This window comes from Cyprinus carpio, chromosome B8 (genome assembly GCF_018340385.1).
Source record: "Cyprinus carpio isolate SPL01 chromosome B8, ASM1834038v1, whole genome shotgun sequence".
Classification (NCBI taxonomy): Eukaryota; Metazoa; Chordata; class Actinopteri; order Cypriniformes; family Cyprinidae; genus Cyprinus; species Cyprinus carpio.
The window spans coordinates 22,833,067-22,857,383 of NC_056604.1; the positions used below are offsets into that span (position 1 = coordinate 22,833,067).

Consider the following 24,317-nt stretch of genomic DNA (forward strand, 5'->3'; position numbering starts at 1 on the left):
GGTGCAGATTCTCAGACTTCGGTGTGCCCCGTCACGGCTTTTGAGGATTTACATTGACCGTTCTGCCACCTTTCAGCAAACTGACCAGCTTTTTGTGTGCTACGGTGGCTGTGCAAAGAGTTGAGCTGTGTCAAAACAGAGACTTTCCTACTGGATTGTGGACGTCATCACGGCTGCTTTTATGAGCCAAGGTTTGGAATGCCCTTTGCACACTAGGGCCCACTCAACAAGGGCTATCACCTCCTCCTGGGCATGGTTGAGAGGTGTGTCTATTCAAAATATATGCTTTGCAGCCGGCTGGTCTTCTCAGAATACCTTCGCCAGGTTTTACCAGCTGGATGTTCAGTCCTTAGCCTCCCAAGTGCTGTTGGTGAGTGACTGATTCACGTTTATGCTACTTATATACTGTACGTGTGTGTTATGCTGCCTTGCACAGTATTACTCTGTGCAGCACTCTATGCTATTGTTGCTGTTGTTTGCCCTGTACTCAGTGCCACTTTTTATTATTCATGTCTGATTCACTTTGTGCTACCATTTTTATGCTATGTGTTATGCTGCTTAAACACAGTTATCTCTGTGCAGCCCCTTCCAGTACTGTTGTTGCTTCTGCCCTGTTCTCAGCACAGCCTACATTATTACTGTCCAGATATGCAGCAGCTACACTAATTATGTCTCTATTTGTTTCTCTGTTTTGCCACGGGATTTACATCCCGTGGTAACTAGGATTTACACAAGCTCCAGTCTGGATCCAGAACACCTGAGAAGAGATGATGCCAACCCCTCAGAGGACCTCAGATGATGCTAACCCAGACAACATACAGAACTACCACATTCTGCTATAAGTTTGATTGCATAATTGCTGTTAATAGTGTTAATCGTCTGTTTGTTTATGTCTTTTATTGATTTTTCTGAACATTTTTGCCGTATGCACATAAACTGACAGTCATCACTGACAAGCTACTACTAAATATTGTAGAAACTTAATTTTCTGTAAAGTTGCTTTGCAATGATTTGTATCGTAAAAAGCGCTATGCAAATAAACTTGAATTGAATTGAATTGAATTGAATATGCAAATTAAGTATACCTGGGTTTTAGAGGCTCACTGGCTTATCTCCTCCAATCAGGTGTGAGTCCGCCTACAAGCGTCGCTATTGGTTATAGGAAATGTGTGAGAGTGTGTTCTATCTTCGCTGAGTATGTGACTTGTACAGACTGCTCATAGTGATGAATGAAATGACTCCTTGATGTTTTGTGAAAGCTCGAGAGGGAACGTCTCCGGTTACTATTGTAACCTCGGGTCCCTGAGAGCGGGAACGAGACAACACGGAGGTCAACGTATTCACTGCTCGACCAGCTAAGTGGCGTTCAGTATCAGATTCTGACGTAATTGTCCCGTGCAACACATTTTATACTGCCTCTTGATCTTGTCAGTATTTGCATGCGATTTGCATACATTGTGACAATTGGCCAGTCATTTGGACTGGCGTGAGCCAATAGGACATCAGAAAGGTTGGAAGGGAAGGAATTCCCATAATGGAGAAATTTCTCCATGATGTCTCGTTCCCGCTCTCAGGGAACTGAGGTTACGATAGTAACCGGTGATGATTCTTATCTGACTGTATCTGTATAAGTCCATTGGCACCGTTAACATTACAAGCTAGCTGCTTTTAAATTGTAAAACAAGCTCTGATGCGCTTACAAAACATGCACAAACAAGACAAACTGAGCCACAAATATTTAAAAACCCGATTAAACAACAATATAACTTACCTTTAATATTACAGCCGTTTAATACTAGCAGGTCCACAGCAAAGATGCCTTCTCTTCAGGTGCAGAGATTTTATCCGGTCCAAACAGGAAATTGACCTCGGATTGGATCACACGGATTATAATATAAACGAAATTTTAAAATGATAATAACATGCATTTAATATATTTATGATATAACCCTAGGAGTTAACCGTGTGGTTCGGTTTACACAAAAAGATCTTATTTTCTTATTTCTTAGTCTGACTAATAACAGGTTTCAAGTAATTTAAACTATAATCAAAATTTATCGCATACGTTTACTTGTATAAATGCTATACGTTCATATATTTATAGTCGGCATGAAACGGAAGTAGCGATTGTCTTTTTTACTCTACTGTGATGTCTATCCGAGTGAAATGCCTTCTGAAATGAGAGGGCAGGACTTGATTTTGTCCTTCGGGAACTGGTTGGATCATTGGAAGTTGGGGCATTGCTAACAAAATGGGAGGCAGATCTGAATGCCAGTTTGCAGTTTGTTGTGAGGAGATTTCTCTCCACTGGATTCAGCGCCGACACCCTAGCATGAAGAAAGTTTTTATTTATTGAGGATGACGATCAACGCCACAAAACATACCTAACAGCGCTCGTGAAAGAGAGCGAGAGACTGCCTGAATGACTGAGCGCGTCCTCCATCAGGTTAAGTCATATTCATAAAAAAAAATTATAATAAAATAGTTTGCTATGTTCTAAGAGTAATGTTGTGGTAATATCCTAATATCCTTTACATTTTTAAGGGAAGTGTATTCCCCCATGGCTTGCGTCAGCACTGGTCAATGCATTGAATTTTATAAACTGAAGCATCAGCTTCAGTTTTTCCCCCAGCGCTTACCCCTCACGTCAATAGCTCCACCCTCATGCCATAGCTCGTGACCCGGAGAGAAGATGAGTCGTTTTGAGGGGGAGGGGAGGTTAACGTTTTTGATTAAAGATTACTAGGGCACATGAATTAAAAATAATAATAATAATAATGAAATGCATGGATAAATTATTTATAATAAAAACTACAGTATTCCATTAAAAAATAAGAATTTTCTATTTGGATTTCATGGTGACTTTAAATTGCAATTGATAAATTATAGTTCACTGAAGTCCTGCCCACCGACACCATCTTGTTTTTGGCGATTTCCCACTCAGAATACCGATCCAGCCAATCAGCAGTCTCAAAACTTACACATGTGTATTATGCAAATTTTTGCGGATGCAGGTGTTGTACTGGGTCCCGGCTGCAGGGTGCCTTCTCGAGCTCAGAGATACTTAGTGTATAGTAAGATTCCAGGGTTTCGGTGTATGTAAGGACATGGCACCAAAATTTGAGAGGGATTCTCTGGGACTTAGAAAATAGCATCTACATTGCTGGAATTGTACTGAAGGACATGGTCCCTGTCCCCATAAACCAAAATGTCTCTGTAATGCTGGTGCGTATTCAGGTCAAAAGTCCTTGTAAACCACAAAAACCAACACACACACACACACACACACACACTTAGAACACTTGGGCCCAGACAATCACGCAGAAAACCCTAGTATTGTGGCAGCGAGCTGCACTGCCACTAATAGCATATAAATTACACACATAACCTTTAGTCTGACTTTTTGGCTTTCTTTGTCTGTTTTTCTGAGAATCTTTCAGTACTCCCTTTAACATCCTTCCAGGCACTTACCAGTCTATGCAGCATGCTGTTCCGTAGGGTTCAGGGCCATAATGACCCCAATTTGCCAAGGGACCCACAGCAAACACCATAGCATAGCACCACACCCCCACTATCATCAGACAGGCATGAGAGTAGGAGAATTTGTTACCTATTAAAGAAAGTAAAATCACAGAAGCATTCATTTAGCATGAAGTATTGATCACTATTAAATGTTTTAGTTCAGTGAATCGCTGGCCGTTTCAGTGATCAGCCGTGAAACAGTGATTCTGTTCAAATTCCCTTTAAAATCTTAAATGATTCCCTTTGAGCTAAATTGACCTGTTTCCCTTACAGTATTATTGGTGGAGAATGTGGGCAGTTTAATCTAAATTGTGAGCATAAACCAAGTTATTTAATCTTTTCTTTTGCTGCGAATGAAAGATGAGAAGCTTCTGAGTCGAGACGTGTGTGTGTGAGACCCGTGACGTAAGCAGCGCGCGACCGCTTGAATAGAATGAACGCAGAGGAGGCTGTAACTCAAGTCCGCCTCTTCATTGTTAAACGGCAGTAAGTGAACTTAAAGTTATCATCTGAGATCGTACAATAAGGTAGAAATTGAGCGTGTTCCTCATTTTTGTAATGCCTTGTTTATAGCTAAATTGATTTCACTGCGTGTTCCTCTCAAAAAGCTATACTCCCGGCAGGGAATCTCAGTCACCGTTCGCTGAACGAAGCTAAACTGTAGTAATTCAAAGGGAAATAAATCTGTGAATAAAGAATAGTTTTGAGCGTGTTCCTCAATCTATTTATCAAAGCCTCGTTATTCATAGCTTGATTGCCAGTGCGTGTTCCACTGCTGAATCAAATGCTATTCGACTCCCTGGGTTAAACTTTAGAGAATAATGTTTCCCTGTTCACCAAGTGAATGCAATCTCGCTTAACACTGCGTGTGTCCGAGAGTAATTTGAATGGGAGTGTTTTAAAGGCTTGATCAAGTAAATTAAGTTTGTCCCAGCAGCGAAGAAAACCTGTTGTGTTTGTGTCTGTGTCCAGAGAAACTGTGTCCAGATCCGCCGAGATCGCTGATTTCCCTTAACTAACGTTACAGCACGAAGCTGCTATTTGAATTAAGTTAAAGTTAACTCTATACGAACTGAGAGTTTAAGTGCCACACCAACTAAACGCGGTGTTGTTATTTGTACAGTGTTGAAATGCGCCGACATTTCATGTAACATGCTTAACTGTACTTGCAATGCAATGATTCATGTGCTAGTTCACTAGAGTTTGTTTTGGTTGCCACAGTTACAACCGTGACACGGAAGTCTTAACCTACTTCCGGAGCAACTTTGAACTGCGCACGCGCAGCGCATCGACACTAGTGTAAACAAACTCCACGGTGTTGCTAAGCTAACGAAACAGTTGTATTTACAGTCTATGCTAAAACCACTAGCCTCAAAGGTTAGCCGTTAGCATTAACATCCAGTGGTTGAATAGTGTCTGTGTGGGAAACGCTAAAGTGATTTAACCCTTTAAACATCTCAACTAACACTTGTTGGTCTCTTTCTCTCTCTTATTTCTCTCTTTTATCACGATACCATGTATTGGCATTTTACTAGAAAGGGAAATACTGACTCACAATTATTAATTGTCAAATTAAAATTTAATTAAAACATTAAATTGATTTTGAATCATTCAGATTTCCCCCTCAGATCATTTCATATGATCATAACTTCTAGTATTCTCTTTTGGGCCTAATTATTTTAGGTACGAATAAGACTTGAACTTTGAAAGTTTAAACTTGTTCTACATAATTTATTTATTACCCATCTGAATATATTCTATTCAGACTTGTACTTATTTTATTGCGTTTTACCCCTCTTTCTTCCTGTTTTGGTTATACACTTAGCCACTATTGTTTTATTTATAGATTTCCTCTATTTAATTTATTACTTTTTAATTTTACTTTTCTTACCATTTCTTTCCTCTGTGTATACCTAGCTTGGGAACGACACACCTGAGCCCTAAAAGGAAACATTGTTATCCCTCACTACGAGTTCAACTAAATTAGAAAGACAACTCTCTTTCACTTAAAGTTTATTTTGTTGATTAGTTGTACAGCAACTAAAACAACGCTCTCCTCGTAGTTGAGATAACCGCTACTGAGACTTACCATCTCCGTCCTCTCTCTCCTTTCCTTTCCTCTTCACTTTTAACATTTGTAGGGACATGTAAGAACCATCAATCAATTCTAAGTGAATGAAATACGCAATCTTGTCAAAGAAGACGAATCACCCTTATGAATTTGATTGTGATCAACATCTCCTTTGTTCTTCCTAACCTCCCTACATTTGGAAACGCAATCCAAGTTTTAGCATCTCATCCAACGCTGAGATCAATTTAATAGAGATAAGTGTTGAACAACTGTCGCCTTCGCAGCTCCCTGGTGAGCGGTCCAACTGTAAGGTGTACGGTGTCAATCCTGTCAGACTAAGGAAAGAGATATCAGCATTATTATTGTATTCTTTTGTCCAAAACAAGAGATTTAATAATATTGTTTACCTTCTTGATAACATTTAATTGGGAAAATTAATTTTCCTCATTTGAAAAACAGAAATTGCTGCTTGTCATTGAATTTGTTTTTCACCTCTTTCTTTCTTTCCCTCTTCCTCATTAGAGTGACAAAGTCTTCGCATCTCTAGTCTACTTAGACACCCTGAGACCAGCACAGTCATCACCACACTTCACTAGTGGTTCACAATCACTGACACAACACTTAGTTTTCCCACCACACATAGGCTTTTACTCCACACAGATCTGTGTCAGTCTCTCTTCTCCCAGCGTGCAAACATGCCGCAGACTGCAGACCCCATTGCCCATGGGGAAGATGGGAACTCTTGGCTGAGAGGCATGACCGACAGCCTCACCCCCAAGACATTTGAACTGTTATTATTTTTAATAATAATCCTAATGCTGAGAAGATTCCTGACACAAGATTCAAGCCAGAACAACAACCACGAGGAGCTAGTCAAGATCACCAGCTCCCTAAGCTATGCCTTCACAACCCAGCTGAAACTGAGCGACAAGCACATCACCCACCTTCAAGAGGAGCTGACACGTTCTCAACATTGCGTAGACAAGCTGGAAGTGAAAGTTCAAGATCAACTAAAAGGACCCAACGAGAGGGAGCAGGAAACAACGGAACAAGTAAAGAAGCTCCAAGCAGCCCTGGCAGCAGCTCAGCTCAACCAGCAACATGCAACGGCTGCCCAGAGAGACCTGGTAAACAGACTCCAGTATGCCGAACAGCTACTAGAGAAAACCAAGAATGCCATTAGAGACAAGAATTCTGAAATCAGTGCTTTGAAAGACCACCTTGAAAGGTACAGAACTGAAACGGACAATCTGACCCAACAACTAGACGATACCAACGATGAGCTCTACATGGTCAGAAAAGAACTCCAATATGCTTACAAGCAGAAACAAGAACCAAGAAAAGAGAAACTTCTCTTAGCCTCATCACTGCTGAGCAAAGCAGAGTCCCAGGTCCAAGAACTGGCATATGACGAAAGGAGCGAAGGGCCACAACCCAAAACCTCTCCTGCCTTCGCCACACAACCCTTTCCTGCCAACGAAAGAAAACCTCCCGTCCAAGACCTTAGAGCTGCACACGGGATGACCATCAAAGACCTCAACAAGCTGTCTGAAAACATCAGCAGGTTCAACCCGAACTCCACAGAGGGCCACGAGATATTTGATTTGTTGTTATTTTTAGAATTTCATCTGGAAATGAGACCTCATGTGACTGACAGAGACCGATTATACATCCTCAGAGCCACATCCAGTCCTGAGGTACGAAACTTCCTAGATCGACAGCCCAGTTAAACAAAGTCAAACTACCAGTGACTTCGTGAGGTCCTGATTAAAGAGTTTACAGACCCAGAGTCTGAACATGGACTGTTGACTGCCTTGGAAACCAAACAAGGTCGACAAGAGACTCCACAAGCTTACTACAACCGACTCTGACAAGCCTACTTTGGTGCACACAACAAGCCTGATCTTGAAGAGGATGTGAACTTCAAAAGCCTCTTCCTAAAGAATCTGCACCCTGGAGTCAGCCACCATCTAGGCGTCATGGCCTGTCCACACTCCATGACCATCCAACAGTTGCGTGACCTAACACAGAAGGCCTATAACAAGAAGAAGATGGCCTCAAAGAAAGGTAACAAAACCTCCACACTCTTGAACTCTGTCAACAAAGACTCAAGCCTTGCACTGGACGACACCCAGTGGCATCACAACACCAGAGTCTTCCATCAAGAGCACAGAGAACGTGACACCCATGTCCACAACCACTTTCAGCCCAACCGCTGGAAAAATACATGGGACCAGCCATGCTTCTCAAGAAACCAAAAGGATAACAACAACTGGAAACCTAACCAGACATCCAAAGGTAATCACTTGACTCATCCAAGAGCAAGTCGTGTGGGTAAACGACAACAAAACCCACCTCAGCACCACTCAGACATGCACAGTGCTGAGTATTCACATGAACATGACAGCTTACCGTCAGAAGACATGGAACAAGTCATGAGACAACTGAAAGAGTTCCTTCAAGACCAGTTTCACACTTATGACCACAAAGTTGAGTCATGCTTGCTGTGACCAGCAACAGAACGGAAGGCCGGTGATCACCTGGTACACCACATCAGAGATGACAAGCACCTGTTCAACAACCACCGGTGATCAGAGCAAGTCTTTCACGGCCAACCGTTGATAAAAAAATCTGAGGTACTAAAGAACATCACCTCAGTCTCCCAACGCTTACTAACAAACTGTGAAATTAACTCCAACTCCAAGAACCACATTCCTGTCTGTGCAACAGCGACCACCAGAGCACAGAAGGTCAGAAAGTCTGCCACAGCCAGAAGGCATCACAAGAAGAGTGCAACATAGGAGACAAAGTTTTGCAACCCAGCTTCACACAGCCCTGCTGAACTGCCTCCGACTGTCTGCTAAAGAACTTCCTGCCTTGCTGGACTGACCCCCATTAGACCATGGACACGCCCTCATCCAAGCCAAGGATGCAGAGAAGCCAGTCTTCAGTGACATACAAGCAAAGGGGGGAGACAACACAGACTGAAACAGATCTGACCACACATACACTGCACCTTTAAAACACACAACATTACCTACACCCAGAGGTAACCACATCTACTGATAACACATTCAACAAACATATTCTTCCCACAGGTAGAATATCCAAATTTTAGCGTAACAAAGTTACATTTACCCACCATGAAGAAACATGCAGCCATCCTCACAATAGGTTATAACATCTGACACTAAGTTAAGGTGCATGACACACTAGCTGCACATGACATCCTAGCTCAACAGCAGTTGTAAGCCATGCTAGGAAAACCCACAGCAGCTTTGTTTTGTTTGTTTTGTTTTGTTCTTCTTTTACCTATCCTTCTCCTTCCCCTCTTTCCTGAGTAGGTGAAACACCTAGACACCCTGCAAGGGTCGAAGGTCTGATATTAGGATTGACTCACACCTAATATCCGCCAGCCACTCTAAACTGAATGGAAGCCGGAGAGCTCCATGCACGATAGGTCAACTCATTTCATTGCAAATGATGTTACTAGAAAATTAACGGTAAACGTTTAAGTTAAGACAACCTAGAAGAACCAAACAAAGTTAACCACAAATTTGATTGGCGAATCAAAATAAAACAATGATTTTCAAAATGATCTAAATTATCCTCAATGTACTAAACTACATTGACTAATTGAACTTAACTACGTGTACCTAAATAACCTGATGCCTGCACCAGTACAGTAACTGTCATGGAGTTGTTGTCTTGTTGTTTGCTGTGTTTGTCTGCTTCTTCTGCCTTTGTTTCTCCAGCGATCGACGATGTCTTCAGCTAAACACCTTGCCGATCGAAGGGGGGATATGTAGCGTGAACCAGACAAATTAAAGATTCGATCGGGAGCCTGGTTGAAACATGAGCCGAATTCCACAGAAAGGCAGGATGTTGTAAATCAACTTCTAGCACCACAGTCTGATAACCAACCAACTCTTTCACAGAACAGCTTTCAACATTAACACCATTAGAACAATTATTGACAATTTCAATTCGAAGAAGAGATTGTCTAATTTGGGGCAAGTAATCGAAGAGATGGACAGTCTGACCCTCACATGTAAAGCCATGAGAGTAAACAAGATCGTTGGATTGACTTCCCCCCACCTAGCAAAACCAGACTGAAATTCCTAAGGAGACCTGTTAACCCCTCTGGTCTTCACAGGACATATCCTTAATCCACAGAATGGCACAGAGAATGCCTTCCAATGCATATATGCACCAAAATGAACTCAAAAAAGACTTCTAAATGGATATCAGTCCATTGCTCAACTCCATATCATACATGAACCCACACATTTGATTATAATGTTTCTAATCACTTATTGTGTATGTCTTTTTAAATAACTCTTGAATAGCTTAAGGGATCATATTCATGTTTAGTATGTGTGTGTTCGAATCTTCTTGCTTGAAACGTTTCTGACCATCAGTTATTTGTCAAATGTATCATATTCTTGTCATAGGAATCATGTCTAAAATTATACCATGCAAGAGCGGGAAAATTCGGACCTCGTGCTTGATAAGATAACATATGATTTATGAATGGGTGGGACAAACATCGCAACACACCGAGAAAAGACAATATCTAATTGGTCAAGACAACATTTGAGGTGTGGCCAAAAGGCAAGTTTAAATACTCAGGACACCATCAAATTTTGCTTTTAGCTTTTAGCTCTCGTTTAGCTTTTGCTATCAGTCATGCCGGCTTTTAGCCTGCTTTTAGCTTTGCTTGTAGTTTAAGCTTTTAGTCATGCTTTTAGCTTTTAGCTTTTTTAGCTTTTGCTATCAGTCATGCCGGCTTTTAGCCTGCTTTAAGTCATGCTTTGTCATCACTTTTAGCGTTCTTTGAGCGCCGTTCCAGCGTGCTTCGGCCTGCACGCCTGCTGCTACTTAGCCACAATGAGAAGAAACACCACCTAGTCTCGTCAAACTTTACTTCTGTTCTTTTACTTTAGTTTCTTTTCTTTTCCGTTTGAGAGTTCGTGTTCTGAGTTAAGTTTTGTAACGCCGTGTCTCAGAGTCTGACCTCGACTGCCCGTTCAACTTCAGCCAGCCCACAACTCCGCATCTTCAGCCAACGCCCAACCACGGGCTTCCCAAGACGTCACTTCAATGACTACTGAACTTCCAGCCAATCAGCAACCTCGGGAAACCCCCTTTTCAGCGACAACAAAAGGGAACCCCGTTAAACAGGCAACGCAAGTAACCTCCAGACTCACATCTGTACTGGTGTTATCTAATATAATTTTAACCTCATTGATGAACTCAGTGCGAGGGTTAATTAAGTGATTAATGGTTGTTCATGTCTATGCAATTTCACGTATTGCTGTAAACTTGGGATTTCACATTCTCATTCTCTTAAACTCATTCTTTCCTAACTTTCTATCTTCCTACAACTTGTGTGAATGTGTGAGTGCGTGTGCTTATGTGTTAGATTAGTTTATATGTCTTAGATTTATCTAATAAAGCCTTATTCATATTGAAAAGAGAAGTATCTTGTGTTTTGTGCTCACAAGTTAATGTCTTAAACTGCCGATCTTGTTACTGTGCTAATTTATAGTGTTTTCACTATACTGTGGATATTAATATCCAGCGCAGATTTGATGTTAAACGGCTCGTTCAGTGAATCGCTGGCCGTTTCAGTGATCAGCCGTGAAACAGTGATTCTGTTCAAATTCCCTTTAAAATCTTAAATGATTCCCTTTGAGCTAAATTGACCTGTTTCCTTTACACTTACATAGAATATGGAAAAGTAGCACAGTGGAATTTAAAAAAGGCCCCCAATAGCTTTCCCACAACAAACTATAATATACTATATTACTCTATAATAATGACATCTATCAGGTGCAGAGCTAAAGACCTATCTGGCAACATGCCCTCTAAAATAAGGCTTCAACTGCATCCCAAATATGTTTGCTTCTCTTCCGCTTACAGAATCCATCTGTTCACCTGCTGTCCTCCTTGCCATCTTAATCTCTGTTCTCTAGCTCACCCACATGCTGTTAAACTGCTCCATCTCCTCTCTCACACACACACATCTTTTCATCAGTCAGTCAAATCCGATCAGTTTCTCCAAGCCCAATGCTCAATGTACATAATAGTTTGCATTATTATGCATTGAGCATTGGGCTTGGAGAAACACAACATTGTTCTGCTGGACACTTGTTGTAAGGCTAGAATGACAAAAAAAAGTATTTGAACTGAAACTTGAACTTGAACTTGAAATGCTGAAACTGACAAACTTAATGAACTCTAATGAGGCCAACCGCACATGTCCAGACGTGGGAGTACTGACCAAAAGCCAAATGAACAGTGGGCATCTAGAGCCTGATAAAAGGTAGAATATCCAATAATCACACTGAAAGCCATAAGGTAATGAATTTCCCTTTAGGGTGCATCGCGGCAGGACAGAAGGGATTCATGCAGCTACATTTGATTTTTAATTAAGATATGGAGGAAGGCCAGGGTGGAAGATAAATGTATTGTGGTGTGAAAGGTGTTGAGGAACAATACCATAGTTTGGGAAGCAGACTTTGAGGCAGCAGACGGAAGACAGAGCGGTGAGATTTGTCAGGCTGGATAAGCCGAAGAGGACGCCACATACAGCATAGTATAAACATGTCAGCTCTCCAAACAGCCACCTGAGACAATGAGAGAGAGGCAAGTAAAGAAAGTAATGGACAGTCATTTTGGGGATTTTCAGTAAAGCCATCTTTACATTACAAATATGGCACAGAAGCCAGATCTGAAATGGCTGAAAAAAAACAACAACAACATTGCCACAGAGTTTTGATGTGTGGCAACACATGCACATTGTTATGGAAGCCAGTTAAAAAAAGTTAATAACTGAATAATTGTAATAATTGAATACTTTTAGCTCACAATATGATTTTAAATCTTTAATTTAATAATTTTTATTTTATAATTTTATTTCTTGTGATTGTGATTTTTTATCTCACAATGTGATTTTATTACTATATTTCACAATTGCTAATTTATTTCTCATGTTTGCAATATTATATCTCATAATATAATTTTGTATTTCACAACTCCTTAGGTTTTCGCATCTCACAATGTGATTTTATGTCTCGCAATTGTGACTATATCTCACAAATGCCATTTTAATTGCAACATTATTTTACATAATTATGACTTTATATCTCACAATATAAATTATCTCACATTGCCTTTATTTCTTGTGATTTTTATATTTTACAATGTGATTTTATATCTCACAACTGTGACTTTTTTTGTAATAATAATTAATTCTGACTTTTTCTTGAAATTAATAACACAATGAGACTATTTATTTTAAACTTTTTCTCAGAATTATCAGTTTTATTTTTACCCTTGAGATTAAAAAAGGCTTCCATACTGTATGTTGATGATTCTAGTGCCAGCACATAAAACAAGACATATTCTGATTGTCATGAAAACAGCAAGGTCTAACACTGTGTCTCAACCATCCGCAGCATAATAAAATGTCATGAAATGCTGTACTGTTGGTTGCTAGTAGGTGTAGGTATCCTACTCAACTGCAATATCCAGCTGTATAACATTTGTCACATTGTGGCACAGTGTTAGGCAGTTCTGCTGCAGCTTTGGTCCTGTGTCAATAAAATGATGCATCAGAGATGCTTTAGACTGTCTCTGATACGGGGGTGAACATATTTTAGCACAGACTTCTTGTGGCGTCTGCCTACTTGTGAGCAAAGGTGGATGGAATCGCCAAGGGAAAGAGAGTAACTGTCATCCCAAGGTCACTAATAGATAAATTTATGATGAAGAATTCTGCCGGCTTGAGAGATGATCTCTTACGATACGCAACAAGGAGCAGGATGCCATTTCCCAAGAGTGACAGAATACCTAAAAAGAGGGAAAAAAATACATTTGGTGAATAGTCACTACCACAAGCACTTTGTTTTTCCTTGTAGTAAATACCCTGCAACCCAATTTTACTGTTTTGTTATTACTCTGACAGCTTTGCAAGACCTGAAACTGCGATGATTTATTCTGGCATGGATTTGAAGTCACCCTTTAAACTGTTATATGTCCTCTTGCTCCGTTTGCCAATGACCTCTGAAGTTTTGATCTTACATCCCTTGAGACTTTAACTTTGACAATATAGCTGTATCTCAAGCATCACATTTTGGAAAAAAATATACAAAATGTATAAATATAGCCTAAGTGTTACATGATTGTGTTCTAATGAGAAACTTAAACTTAAATTTAACAAAGTGAAATGAAACACATATTTAATTGTGACGTCAAGCCATCAAGGCTACTTTGTCATGGGTTCCCTCAGAAATTGCATTCCCGTTTTTAAAACGGTGGTTTTGGATTTATTTTTGTTCAGTTAATCAAATACATAACCTCACATCCTTATGGTAAGTTTTATGATGCTTATTTAGCAATATTTTGCAGGTAATGATGTTAAGTGATTAAATAAAAAGGTTCTTTAGATGCTAAAGGTTTATGGAACCATTTAGACAAAAAGGTTCTTCAATGGCATCGTGAAGCACCTTTATTTTCAAGAGTGTAGCAGACTTTAAGTATACCAGTTTAATATACTAAAAGTACAATTGCAGGACATTTTATTTAACACATAAATATAAAAATGTAATTGTAGCATAATTAGCATGAAATAAATGTATTTTAAATACATTTTAGTGTATTTATTTTTCAATAGGGACAGCTAACCATTCTAGGAATTTTTAGTTTCGCAACAAAAATAAAGACAATCAGACTAAGCATTAAGGCTATACTTTCAAGCTGAGTGCTCCTGTTTAACATGAAGTATATTTTGGTATCTGGATCAATGTGTTTTTGTTCTATCCTGTAATTTATACAAACATACATTGCAAATGCAGTTCATACTGTAAATACAATGACTTTAATACAACTCTGCTATGATGAAAATGTCTTTCATTTCTGAATTAAAATTCATTTTGATAAAGTCAAGAGGGGCATAAATTCCAAGAATGTAAGGGAGACACAAACCCACCTGATAACATAAGAACTCTTGAAAAGAAAAAAATATTTTTGGAAGAAGTCTTTTGGTGTCATCTTTACTAATTCATTTATATTTTTAATATAAAAAATAATATTTGTCATTTTGGGTAACCAACAAAGTCATGTGTGGTCCAACCAACATGCAGATAGGACCCCTAGACCCTCATGTTTGTGTATCAAGGTAAAGTCTCCTAAAACATAGGGTAATATGAGATTTTTATGACAAGGCAAGGTTGGTTCAGGCTGTAAAATATCAATAATTTATTATATTTGTAAAAACCATATGATAATAAACCGTATGATATCAACATGAAAAAATCCTCATGCCATTTCTCCTCTCTCTTCCTCAACTTTACTGTCTCTCGACTGTTCTATAAATAAAGGTTAAAAAGTCCATAAATAATGTAAAAATAATAATAATAATAATAATAATAATAATAATAATAATAATAATTCAGTTGTAAGTGAATGGACTCACAGAAGGTTGTGTATAAAGAACCCATGAAGACATCGTGCTCCTTTGGGATTTTGGAAACAAAATGGGAAGTTTCTGTGGTATTTCCCATCTGCAGAAAAAGAAAAGAAAAGACAAGAAGTTTAGATGAACAGTGGGGAAAGGATGAGGCTAAAGTTGTGGTAAAACAGGAACAAGAATCAAGCATTCATGAGCGAGCTGAGGGTTTTCAGGGCTGAAACATGGGACTTTGTGGTACAATGAGCTTTGTGGTGAGTCCATTACAGTTGAGATTAGCAGCTCATCTCTCGGTGAAAAGAGCCAGATTCCCACTCGCACAAAAATGTCCAGTCCAATTGTTTTATGAAACATCTAAAGGAGGGAACAGGGAATGAAAATGGATTTCTTTGAATGTATGGGCAGAAAATAAACTGTCCTAGTTCAATTTGTCCACTGAAATGGAGAATCATTTTTGTGATGTGTTTCTGAAATGTCATTTCTTTTTATGTAATTTCCACCACATCTCATATTATGTACTGTGTTTAAATGAATAATGTCACTTTTAAAATGTAAATACTGTATACTGTAACCAGTGCTGGGTAGATTACTTGAAAATTGTAACTGTCTATTACTGATTCCACAAACTGTGAAGGAACTGCAGTGAGTTTGTGTGTTTAACAACAAAGAAGAATTAGGGAGAATCAATAAATTATGAATGTTTTATTATAAAAAAAAACAAAAAAAAAAAAAACAAGGGAGGTTGAGATTTTGAGCAAATACTGTACGTCATAAAGTTCAGTTTGTTTTTCTAATAAAGCTTGACAGTAACAATAACAGTGCTTCATGGATCCACAGATTTTACAACTTGGGCAAGAAATAATGATTTCATTTGATAACTCTAATTTGAGAAGCAGTGCCTTGCAAAAGCTAGTACAATTGAAAGTATAAAGAATAAATGATGAGGACATGGTAAATAAATAAATAAATATTATTTGTCAGTCTCTGTGGCTTTCATGTAACAAAAAGAAGAAAAAAAAACTTTTATTTTTATTTAATTTATTGGTTCTTATAAAAATCTACCCTTGAGACACAAGAACCCATAGATAAACAGTCAAATATGGAAAAAGCATGAAACTAAAAACAGCTATGTAGGAAATAGTTTGCCTGGGGAAATAGCTAATACAGTTTAATGGTTATTAAACCAAATATTTGACCAGAGAATGCCACAATTGTCCAATCAGAATTAAATGTCCAGTATCTTTTCCCTCTCAAAAAATAAAACATTTTTTTCCACTAGAAGCTCACAAAAACTTTCTTTGTTTCCTGTCCTTAAATCCTCCTGAAAACACACACATGTAAACACTTATACAGTGCATATGTGTGTGAATATCAGAATAGAGACATAAAGATATTCATACACTGATATCAATTCAAAGGCAAAGCATCTTACTATCTATACAGAGCTGGAGGAGTCAATGACCAAACTGTGCAAACGGCCTACTTTCTGGAGGCTGATAAATGTCAACTCAGCTGTTATGAAATGGAGGAGTGATGCTTCAGCCTGTGCCTGAGGTGTAGGGACACAGCTTGCATCTCTGTCAGGATAATGAGTCACTTTTATACAGATGCAAGCAGATACAAATGACAGGCACAGTTTAATCAGCATGAAAGATTAATAAAATGCAAATCATTTTATAATACTGGATTCTTGATTTGATAAGTGACCTAGAAGTATTATAGAATGCTAATCATTTCTACTTTTCTTTGTTTATAATTTTTGTTAAAACATTCTTACCCAATTTAAATGAATAAAAAGCCAAATTTTGAATGTGTTGTCACATGAACATTGGTGATGTGTCCATAGTGCTAAACAAAGAAGGACATCACTTATGCGCTGACAGCAAAATCCAGCAAAACACACTATGTCCAGCACTGTTTCAGTTCATGTTGGCAGAAAACATCAGTTTTCTGTTTGTTTGTGATTTTTCTCTTTTATTTTATTTAACGGTTGGCTGCAGAAGGGTACATACATATTTTCTTTTATGTAAACTGAGGACAAGTGCTCTTTTTAGAATATTCTAATATTTCTTGGAAATTTCATGGAATGTTCTTTTTAAAAGGTAGTGAGAGCCATAATCTAATGCCATGTATAAAAACTATAAGAAAGACAGGCACAAACATACAAAATGTAAGTTTAAAAAAAGGTTCATGTACATTTTAAAGAGGAAATTGTTAAGAAAATTGGGATACATAGAATTTTTTTGAATGATCGTCATAATTCATTTTTCTTTGTAACACTACTTTTTTAGTCAACTTGAATTTTTGAATGTACAACATGTCTTGTAATGTGATTATTTGATTAGTTGACTTTTCTAAATAAATAGCTAACTAAATGTCTAACTACAGTTAATTCACTCCAATTGAAAATTATTTATGCATGTCTGAAATATCTTAAACAATAAATATTTGGCTAAATCTAAATTAATCATACTTGAGTTTCAAGTTTGCTGAAAAAAGTGTTGCATGTTTACTAACGCAAAATATTTCCTCAAGTCAATTATTGACATTTTAAAGTGTCTGAACAAGCCATTTTGTATTTAATGAATAATCAAATTCAAATAAAATAAACAAATACATTACATTTAATTAATCGCATTCAGTGTAGTTGCAGTGTATCTGTCTGTTTCTCTCTGCTTACAGTAAATGCATTCAGTAAATTCATGCTTACAGTAAATGCATTCTGGATTAAATGAAACCCATAGCCTATGCAGACACACAGCATTGCGGTGTAATATATAAATAAGCTCTTTATTTTTTCTTCATTTACAATTGATTTATGTGCTGTTTTATTTGTTGTCACTTTTAATACCTTGTTTTATTCAAAGTTATTTTTATTTAAAAACTGTTGCTAACCTAAACTACAACAGTATTGCATCTCCATATTGTCCTTCTACACCAGGGACACTCAAATCTGGCTCGTGAAATCCACTTTTCTGCAAAGTTTAGCTCCAACCCTGATCAAACTCACCTACAGTACCTGTGATTTTCTAATGATCTTGAAGACATTGTTTAGCATGCTCAGGTGTGTTTGGTTAGGTCTAGAACTAAACTCTGCAGGAAAGTGGATCTCGTGAGCCAGATTTGAGGATCCTTGCTCTAAACCATAATGAAATAATTTCTGCTGCATTATAATCTGACTTTGATTCATATGTCCGCGTCAACAGAATTCATAATAAATATTACATTTAGAATGAATTATGATAAAGTCTACTCTAATCACCCTAATGTTAACTCAAAATCAGTGTTCTGGCAAAAACTGGCATGTCAAATTGGACCTCTTTCTATGAACTCAAATTGCAAGTTCAATAAACATATTGGAAATGTGTTAAGGAACAATTGCACATTATAAAGAATGGATATGGGTAATGTCTACAGTGCAGAGCACATTAAGTGAGATGAGTGTATTAATACGTTAACAGCATCATCTTTTACACTGCAATAAATTCATCAGAGAAACTAAAGATTTGCTCTTAAGCAAATTATTTATTGGCAAAGAGATATTTTAATTTGGATTTAAATTTCATTACATAATGTCAATATAAAGTAAATTCTGCAATCTTTGCCTGTGGCAAAGCAAAGATATTGGATTTGTGTAATAGTTTATATTAAAAAGATGAGTTTCTAATATTACATAACAAGTGATAACAAAAAAGGGCATAAATTGATACAATAATCCCAAAATGGTAAATTGATCATTTATTCATACTGAAATGCGTGCTGGGGGCTATAGCAAACCCTTAACAAATCAACACATTGTTCTTTATGAAGCTAGTGTTCAAACAACTCTGTTTGATTAGGGGTTTCCCAAACTTTTTTGTCAGCCTAAGACAAAATATTTCATAGAAATGACTCTGAGCCTGTGGGTACATTTTTACAAAATGATACTGCATTGCTTGTAGCACGATTCAATGCACTTTCAAAGTAAATTATCGAGTGAGTGTCTTTAAACAGGGCATTTTGTTTTCTTCCAAACTTTTAAATGTAACTGTGGCAACATTTTATTGTGCTGGTGGCTGTTCGTATTATGGCAGTTTGGAAATTAAGGTTCCAGTGAGTAGCACTATAAGGTTAATGCTCTGTTGCATTTGAAAGTAGCGTCACACCTACATTAAACCTAACCGACAGAGGTTACAAAAGCAAATGCGAGCTAAAAATACATTTGCTAATTTTAGCTTGCTTGTACGAGGCTTTGAGCTCTTTTGTGGAGTGTTGTGATTCGAGTTTCACAGGACTTGTACCTGTGAGAGAGAAATGTTGTACCAGGTGAGCTACCAAGAAAGTTTACCATGTCAAAAAAGCCATACATATGGATGCTACTGGGTAGAAACTGATTACATGCAGTCTAGATTATGTAGTCAGATTCCAAAAATAAAGTACTTGTAATTAGAGAATATTACATTTTTAAATGTTCATAATCAGATTAAAGTTACTTTTTGTGGATTACATGATTACATATTAATCACATATTTCCAATGAGCCTGGGTTTAAAAAGCCATTTATGCTAGATAAATGTAGTTATTTTTGTACAGTGAGGCTCCATATATGGTCTTTCAAGGAACACTAAGCATCACACAGTTGTTTGTTTTATGTAACAAAATGACAAAATAAGCAGAGCTCCTGCACGCTCATCTCACATGATTCTTGCTCTGTGGCAGTGAGAAGACTCATTACCAGCTCACACCGAGCACGTCTCTCCACCTGTATTCAAATCCTGAAGGAGTAATTCCATCAAAAAGCTGTCATAATGCCAAAACCAGTTTCCTGCTCAAGACCTGAATAGAATGTAATGAGTACTACCCTAATAAGCTGAAGAAACAGATAAGCCCTGGCTTGAGACTGCACAGATGGGTTAGAAACAACTAGACATTCATACTATTCAGAAATGAGTTGCAAAAATGCAAACATATGAAATAAACATCTGTCTGTGTTTAGCATTTGAATAATTATGTAATTAGCATATACATCATTAACTGCTACACACTACTAAACATTTCAACATCTGTAGTCCAATCATGTACTTGCATCAATGTGAAATTGTTAAACCCATCATTCTCCCTTGTCGTTTGTATTTCTTTCATTGATATTTTGCAGAATGTCTGAGCGGAGTCAGTTTCTTTTTTTTTCAAGTCAAGTCAAGTCACCTTTATTTATATTACTTCATGAGCATTTTACTTATTTTGAGAAAACTATCGTCATATCATATACAAAGAGACAGCAATGTTTCAAAAAGTCACCAATGTTTCAGGAGTTTAGTACACAGAATAGGACACATGCTTATTTGATAACCATATTTGAGTTGATGTATATGCTTTTATTTAATATTATTTTTAAATTAACTATTTTTTTTTTCCAAACCATTGTTAGATGCAGTGATTCCTGTAGTTATGCAAAGATTTGGTTTCAAAAACAGTATCAGAAAACAATTTCTTATGATTTTAAATCTGCATTGAACTTCAGATCAGTCTCAAAGTAAAAGGCAGTACTAAAGTCTGATTTTGTGGTGGAAGTGTTCAAATTTGATCATCTTAATTCAAGTGATAAAGGATTTTGAAAGTCTGACAGTGTTGAGCACTACTGTAAGGTTAACCCTGCATGGTTTAAATAGTGGAAAATGATTAACAGTTGAAAATAAACATTCTTTAGATATTTAGAAAAGTAATCAAAAAGTAATCAAAAGTAATCAGTTACATTGCTTTAATAAAGTAACTGAAAAAGTTACACTACTATTACATTTTAAATAGGTTAACTTGTAATCTGTAACCTATTACATTTCCAAAGTAACCTTCCCAGCACTGGTTGTTACACCATGGCGGCAACGATGGGGAAGCAAGCCTTCCATAGAAGGGTGCTACGGAGATCACATCCTGCCCGTAGGGGGGGTATCATGTGGAGACACTGATATGGACTGACCCAGGCCTGGGGAAGTACTACATATGGAATGGATCTCTGAGGCAGGTCCTACCTGAAAGCAAGGATGGAAGAGCTGCCAGAAAAGACTGACAGAATGGGTCTGTCTAAGGGAAGACACGGGTTCACTGAGAGGGAAAACTTACCATGGAAGAATACACATATGGGATCGCCCGCAGGGAATCAAGCCATATGGACACCTAGCCCAGTACAGGGGCTGACTGGGAACTAGGCATGCTAACACCGATACTGGTCCTGGTGTCAAACTGCTCTGCAGGGTCTGACTATTGGTGGTTATGAATGATGATAAAGATTGTTTTGCTGTTGTGGGAATTTTATTGGGGGTGTGAGTCGCTTGCATCCCTGTGTGAGGGGGAATAGTGCTGCAAGTGTGACACCGGCCCTTCCCACTAATTACCTATTACCCAACACACGGGAAGAAACCAGCTCAACGTGGAGGCTGTAGAATCTCACAAAGGTGTTTGGTGTCGCCCAGCCTGCAGCTCTACAGATGTCTGCCAGAGAGGTACGCCAAGGCGATGGCATCCACTATCCATTTGGCCAAACTTCCTTTTCTGGGGGCAGTGCTTGCAGGTTCACCACCTGATCGCGGAAGGGTGTAGTGGGAACCTTGGGCATGTTTCCAGGCTGGGGTCTCAGGACAACATGAGAGTAGGCTGGCCCGAACACAAGGCACTCTTCGCTCACCAAAAATGCTTGGAGGTCCCAGATCTGCGGTCAGGAGCCCTGTCTTAGCAGACAGGATTTTTAGCTCTACTGACTCCAGCAGCTCAAAGGGATCACTCTGAAGGCCAGCCAGGATGGTAGCAAGATCCCAGAAGGGCACCAGGGGTGGCCTAGTAGGATTCAACATTCTGGCACCCCTCAGGAAACTAACAATGAGATTATGCTTTCACAGGGACCAGCCGTCCACTGCATCTTGATGTGCTGCGATAGTAGTTACATACACCTTCAAGGTGGAGGGTGACAGCCTATGCTCCAACCTTTCTAACATAAAAGAAAACACTACTCCATTTGTGCATCTTCGGGGGTCTTTTTGGCAAGAAGAACACCAATTCATGAACAGATTCCACTTCAGAGCATAGGTGTCAGTCTTCAGCTGGTGTGTCTGTTTGTGAACACATGGCTTGTCATTGTTTTTGTTGGTGCCATGTGCTCTCCAGTCTATTGTCTGACCCCGCCCTTATTGTTATCTCATTATTGTTTCAGTTAATCTACCTGTGTCTCCCTTATTACTCTCCTCGTTTGTCTCTCTATTTATTCTCCTTGTGTTTGCAGTCCTGTGCCTCCAATTCCTGCAGCCCCCTCTACCAACGTATGCTCCAGCTCAAAACCTTGAACTCCCTCTGACAACGAAGAACTGACCTGAGGGAGTTTGCCCTGGAGTTTTGGAGTGCAGTGGAGGGGACAATGACTTTGCTCTAAAGGACATTTTTAACCTCAACCTGGACAAACACCTACTGCATTGGGAGATGGAGCTGACAGAATCGTTGGATTTCTGGAACTTCTCCAGTTACTTGCAGCTCCGCAAGGAGGGAAAGGTAGTACACCACCACCAGACTCTACCCACAGGGACTGTCCCATCCCCACCTTCCTAGACAAATCAAGTTCAGGACCCCTCTTCGACCTCCACACATAAGCATAGGTTGAGAATGAGAAGGGCAGCAAGGTCCACTCCTGTCAGCCCAGAGCCTCTACACAGGATGGCCACCACTCCAGAGTCTCGTCCCGTCATGGCCGCCACTCTAGAGCCTTGTCCCGTCATGGCCACCACACCAGAGACTCGTCCCATCATGACCGCCACTCCAGAGTCTCGTTCGGTCATGGCCGCCACTCCAAAGTCTTGTTTCTTCATGGCTGGCTTTCCAGAGCCTCTCCACAGAATAGCTGCCAGTCTGGAACCTCTTCACAAGGTGGGCCCAAGGCTTTTAAGGCTGGCTTCCAGTTTGGCGGACCCACCATTAAGGTCTGTGCGAGTTGCTGGCATCTCTAGACTGTTAACTAGTCCGGTAGTTCTGGAGGGCCTGAGTCCGGTGGTCCCTAGTCCGGTGGTTCTGGAGGACCTGACTGCGGTCGTCCCAAGTCAGGTGGTCCTAGAGGACCCAAATCTGGTGGTCCTGGAGGATCCGACTACGGTGGTTTCAAGTACGGTGGTCCTGGAGGACCTGACTCTGGTGGTATCAAGTCTGTTTGGCCAGAGCATCACTGATCTGCCCCTCCGGCTCTGCCCTGGCGAGCTTACACTCCGCCCTGGCCTCCTGCCCTGCCAGCCCCGGCCTGGCCTCATCTGTGTCCAGGCCCTCTTCCACTACATGGGCCTGGCCCGACATCCCTCCCCTGATCCATCTCTGTTCTGCCTCCTTCCAGGATTTCTTTGACTTTTGTTGGAGCACCTGGAATCCACTTCTTTAGGGAGGGGTTATGTCACAGTCTTCAGCTGGGGTGCCCATGACGGCCACCAGAGGGCACTACTGTGTCTGTTTGTGAGCACATGGCTTGTCATTGTTGTTTTTGGTGCCATGTGCTCTCCAGTCTATTGTCTGACCCCTCATTATTGTTTCACTTACTCCACCTGTGTCTCCCTCGTTACCCTTTTTTGTCTCCCTATTTATTCTCCTTATGTTTGCAGTCCTGTACTCTCCGCCCTGGCCTCCTCTGTATCCAGGCCCTCTTCCACTACAGAGGCCTGGCCCGCCATCTCTCCCCTGATCCACCTCCTTCCGCCTCCCTTCAGGATTTCTTTGACTTTTGTTGGAGCATCTGGAATCTGCTTCTTTAAGTAGGGGTTATGTCACAGTCTTCAGTTGGTGTCTGTTTTTCTCCCTCTGGGTGGTTTTTGTTCGTTTTTTTTTTTTTTTTTACTATTAATAAAGAACCCATTTCCTGCATCTTTGAATCCCCATCACATCTTTTCGCTCTGACCATGATAAAACGCTTGTCTCATAGAGGGAGCTCTACCATGAGGGATGCTGTCTACCACTGCCAGTGGCAGATCACTTAAGTCTGCCACGTCATGTCTAGGAGCCACATCCAGGGGCTGATTGTGCGTTGACACGTTGGTGTGATGGCCATGCGAAGTGTACCGCAGTGCCATGCCCATCTCGGAACTCTTTCATGTGGTCTCATGTGAAGCAATCCGAATGGCGTGACTGCGGCTGCGGATACCATATGCCCCAGGATCATCTGAAAGTGTTTCAGTGGTACCACCATCCTGCCTCTGAAGGAACTCAGCCAGTTCAGCACTGACTGGGCATGCTCATTGGTGAGATGCTCCGTCAT

At 39.6% G+C, this 24,317-nt stretch overlaps 1 protein-coding gene across 1 annotated transcript in view; it reads right to left on the reverse strand.

Moving 5' to 3' along the window:
* LOC122138271 (opsin-5-like) overlaps positions 1-24,317 on the reverse strand; it is an 82,610-nt gene that overhangs the window by 20,080 nt on the left and 38,213 nt on the right. The window contains exons 2-5 of the mRNA XM_042730157.1: positions 15,075-15,162; positions 13,288-13,450; positions 12,098-12,225; positions 3,472-3,610 (exon numbers count right to left, since the gene is read on the reverse strand). Of these exons, the coding sequence (XP_042586091.1) occupies positions 3,472-3,610; positions 12,098-12,225; positions 13,288-13,450; positions 15,075-15,162 (518 nt within the window). The remainder of the gene's footprint in view (positions 1-3,471; positions 3,611-12,097; positions 12,226-13,287; positions 13,451-15,074; positions 15,163-24,317) is intronic.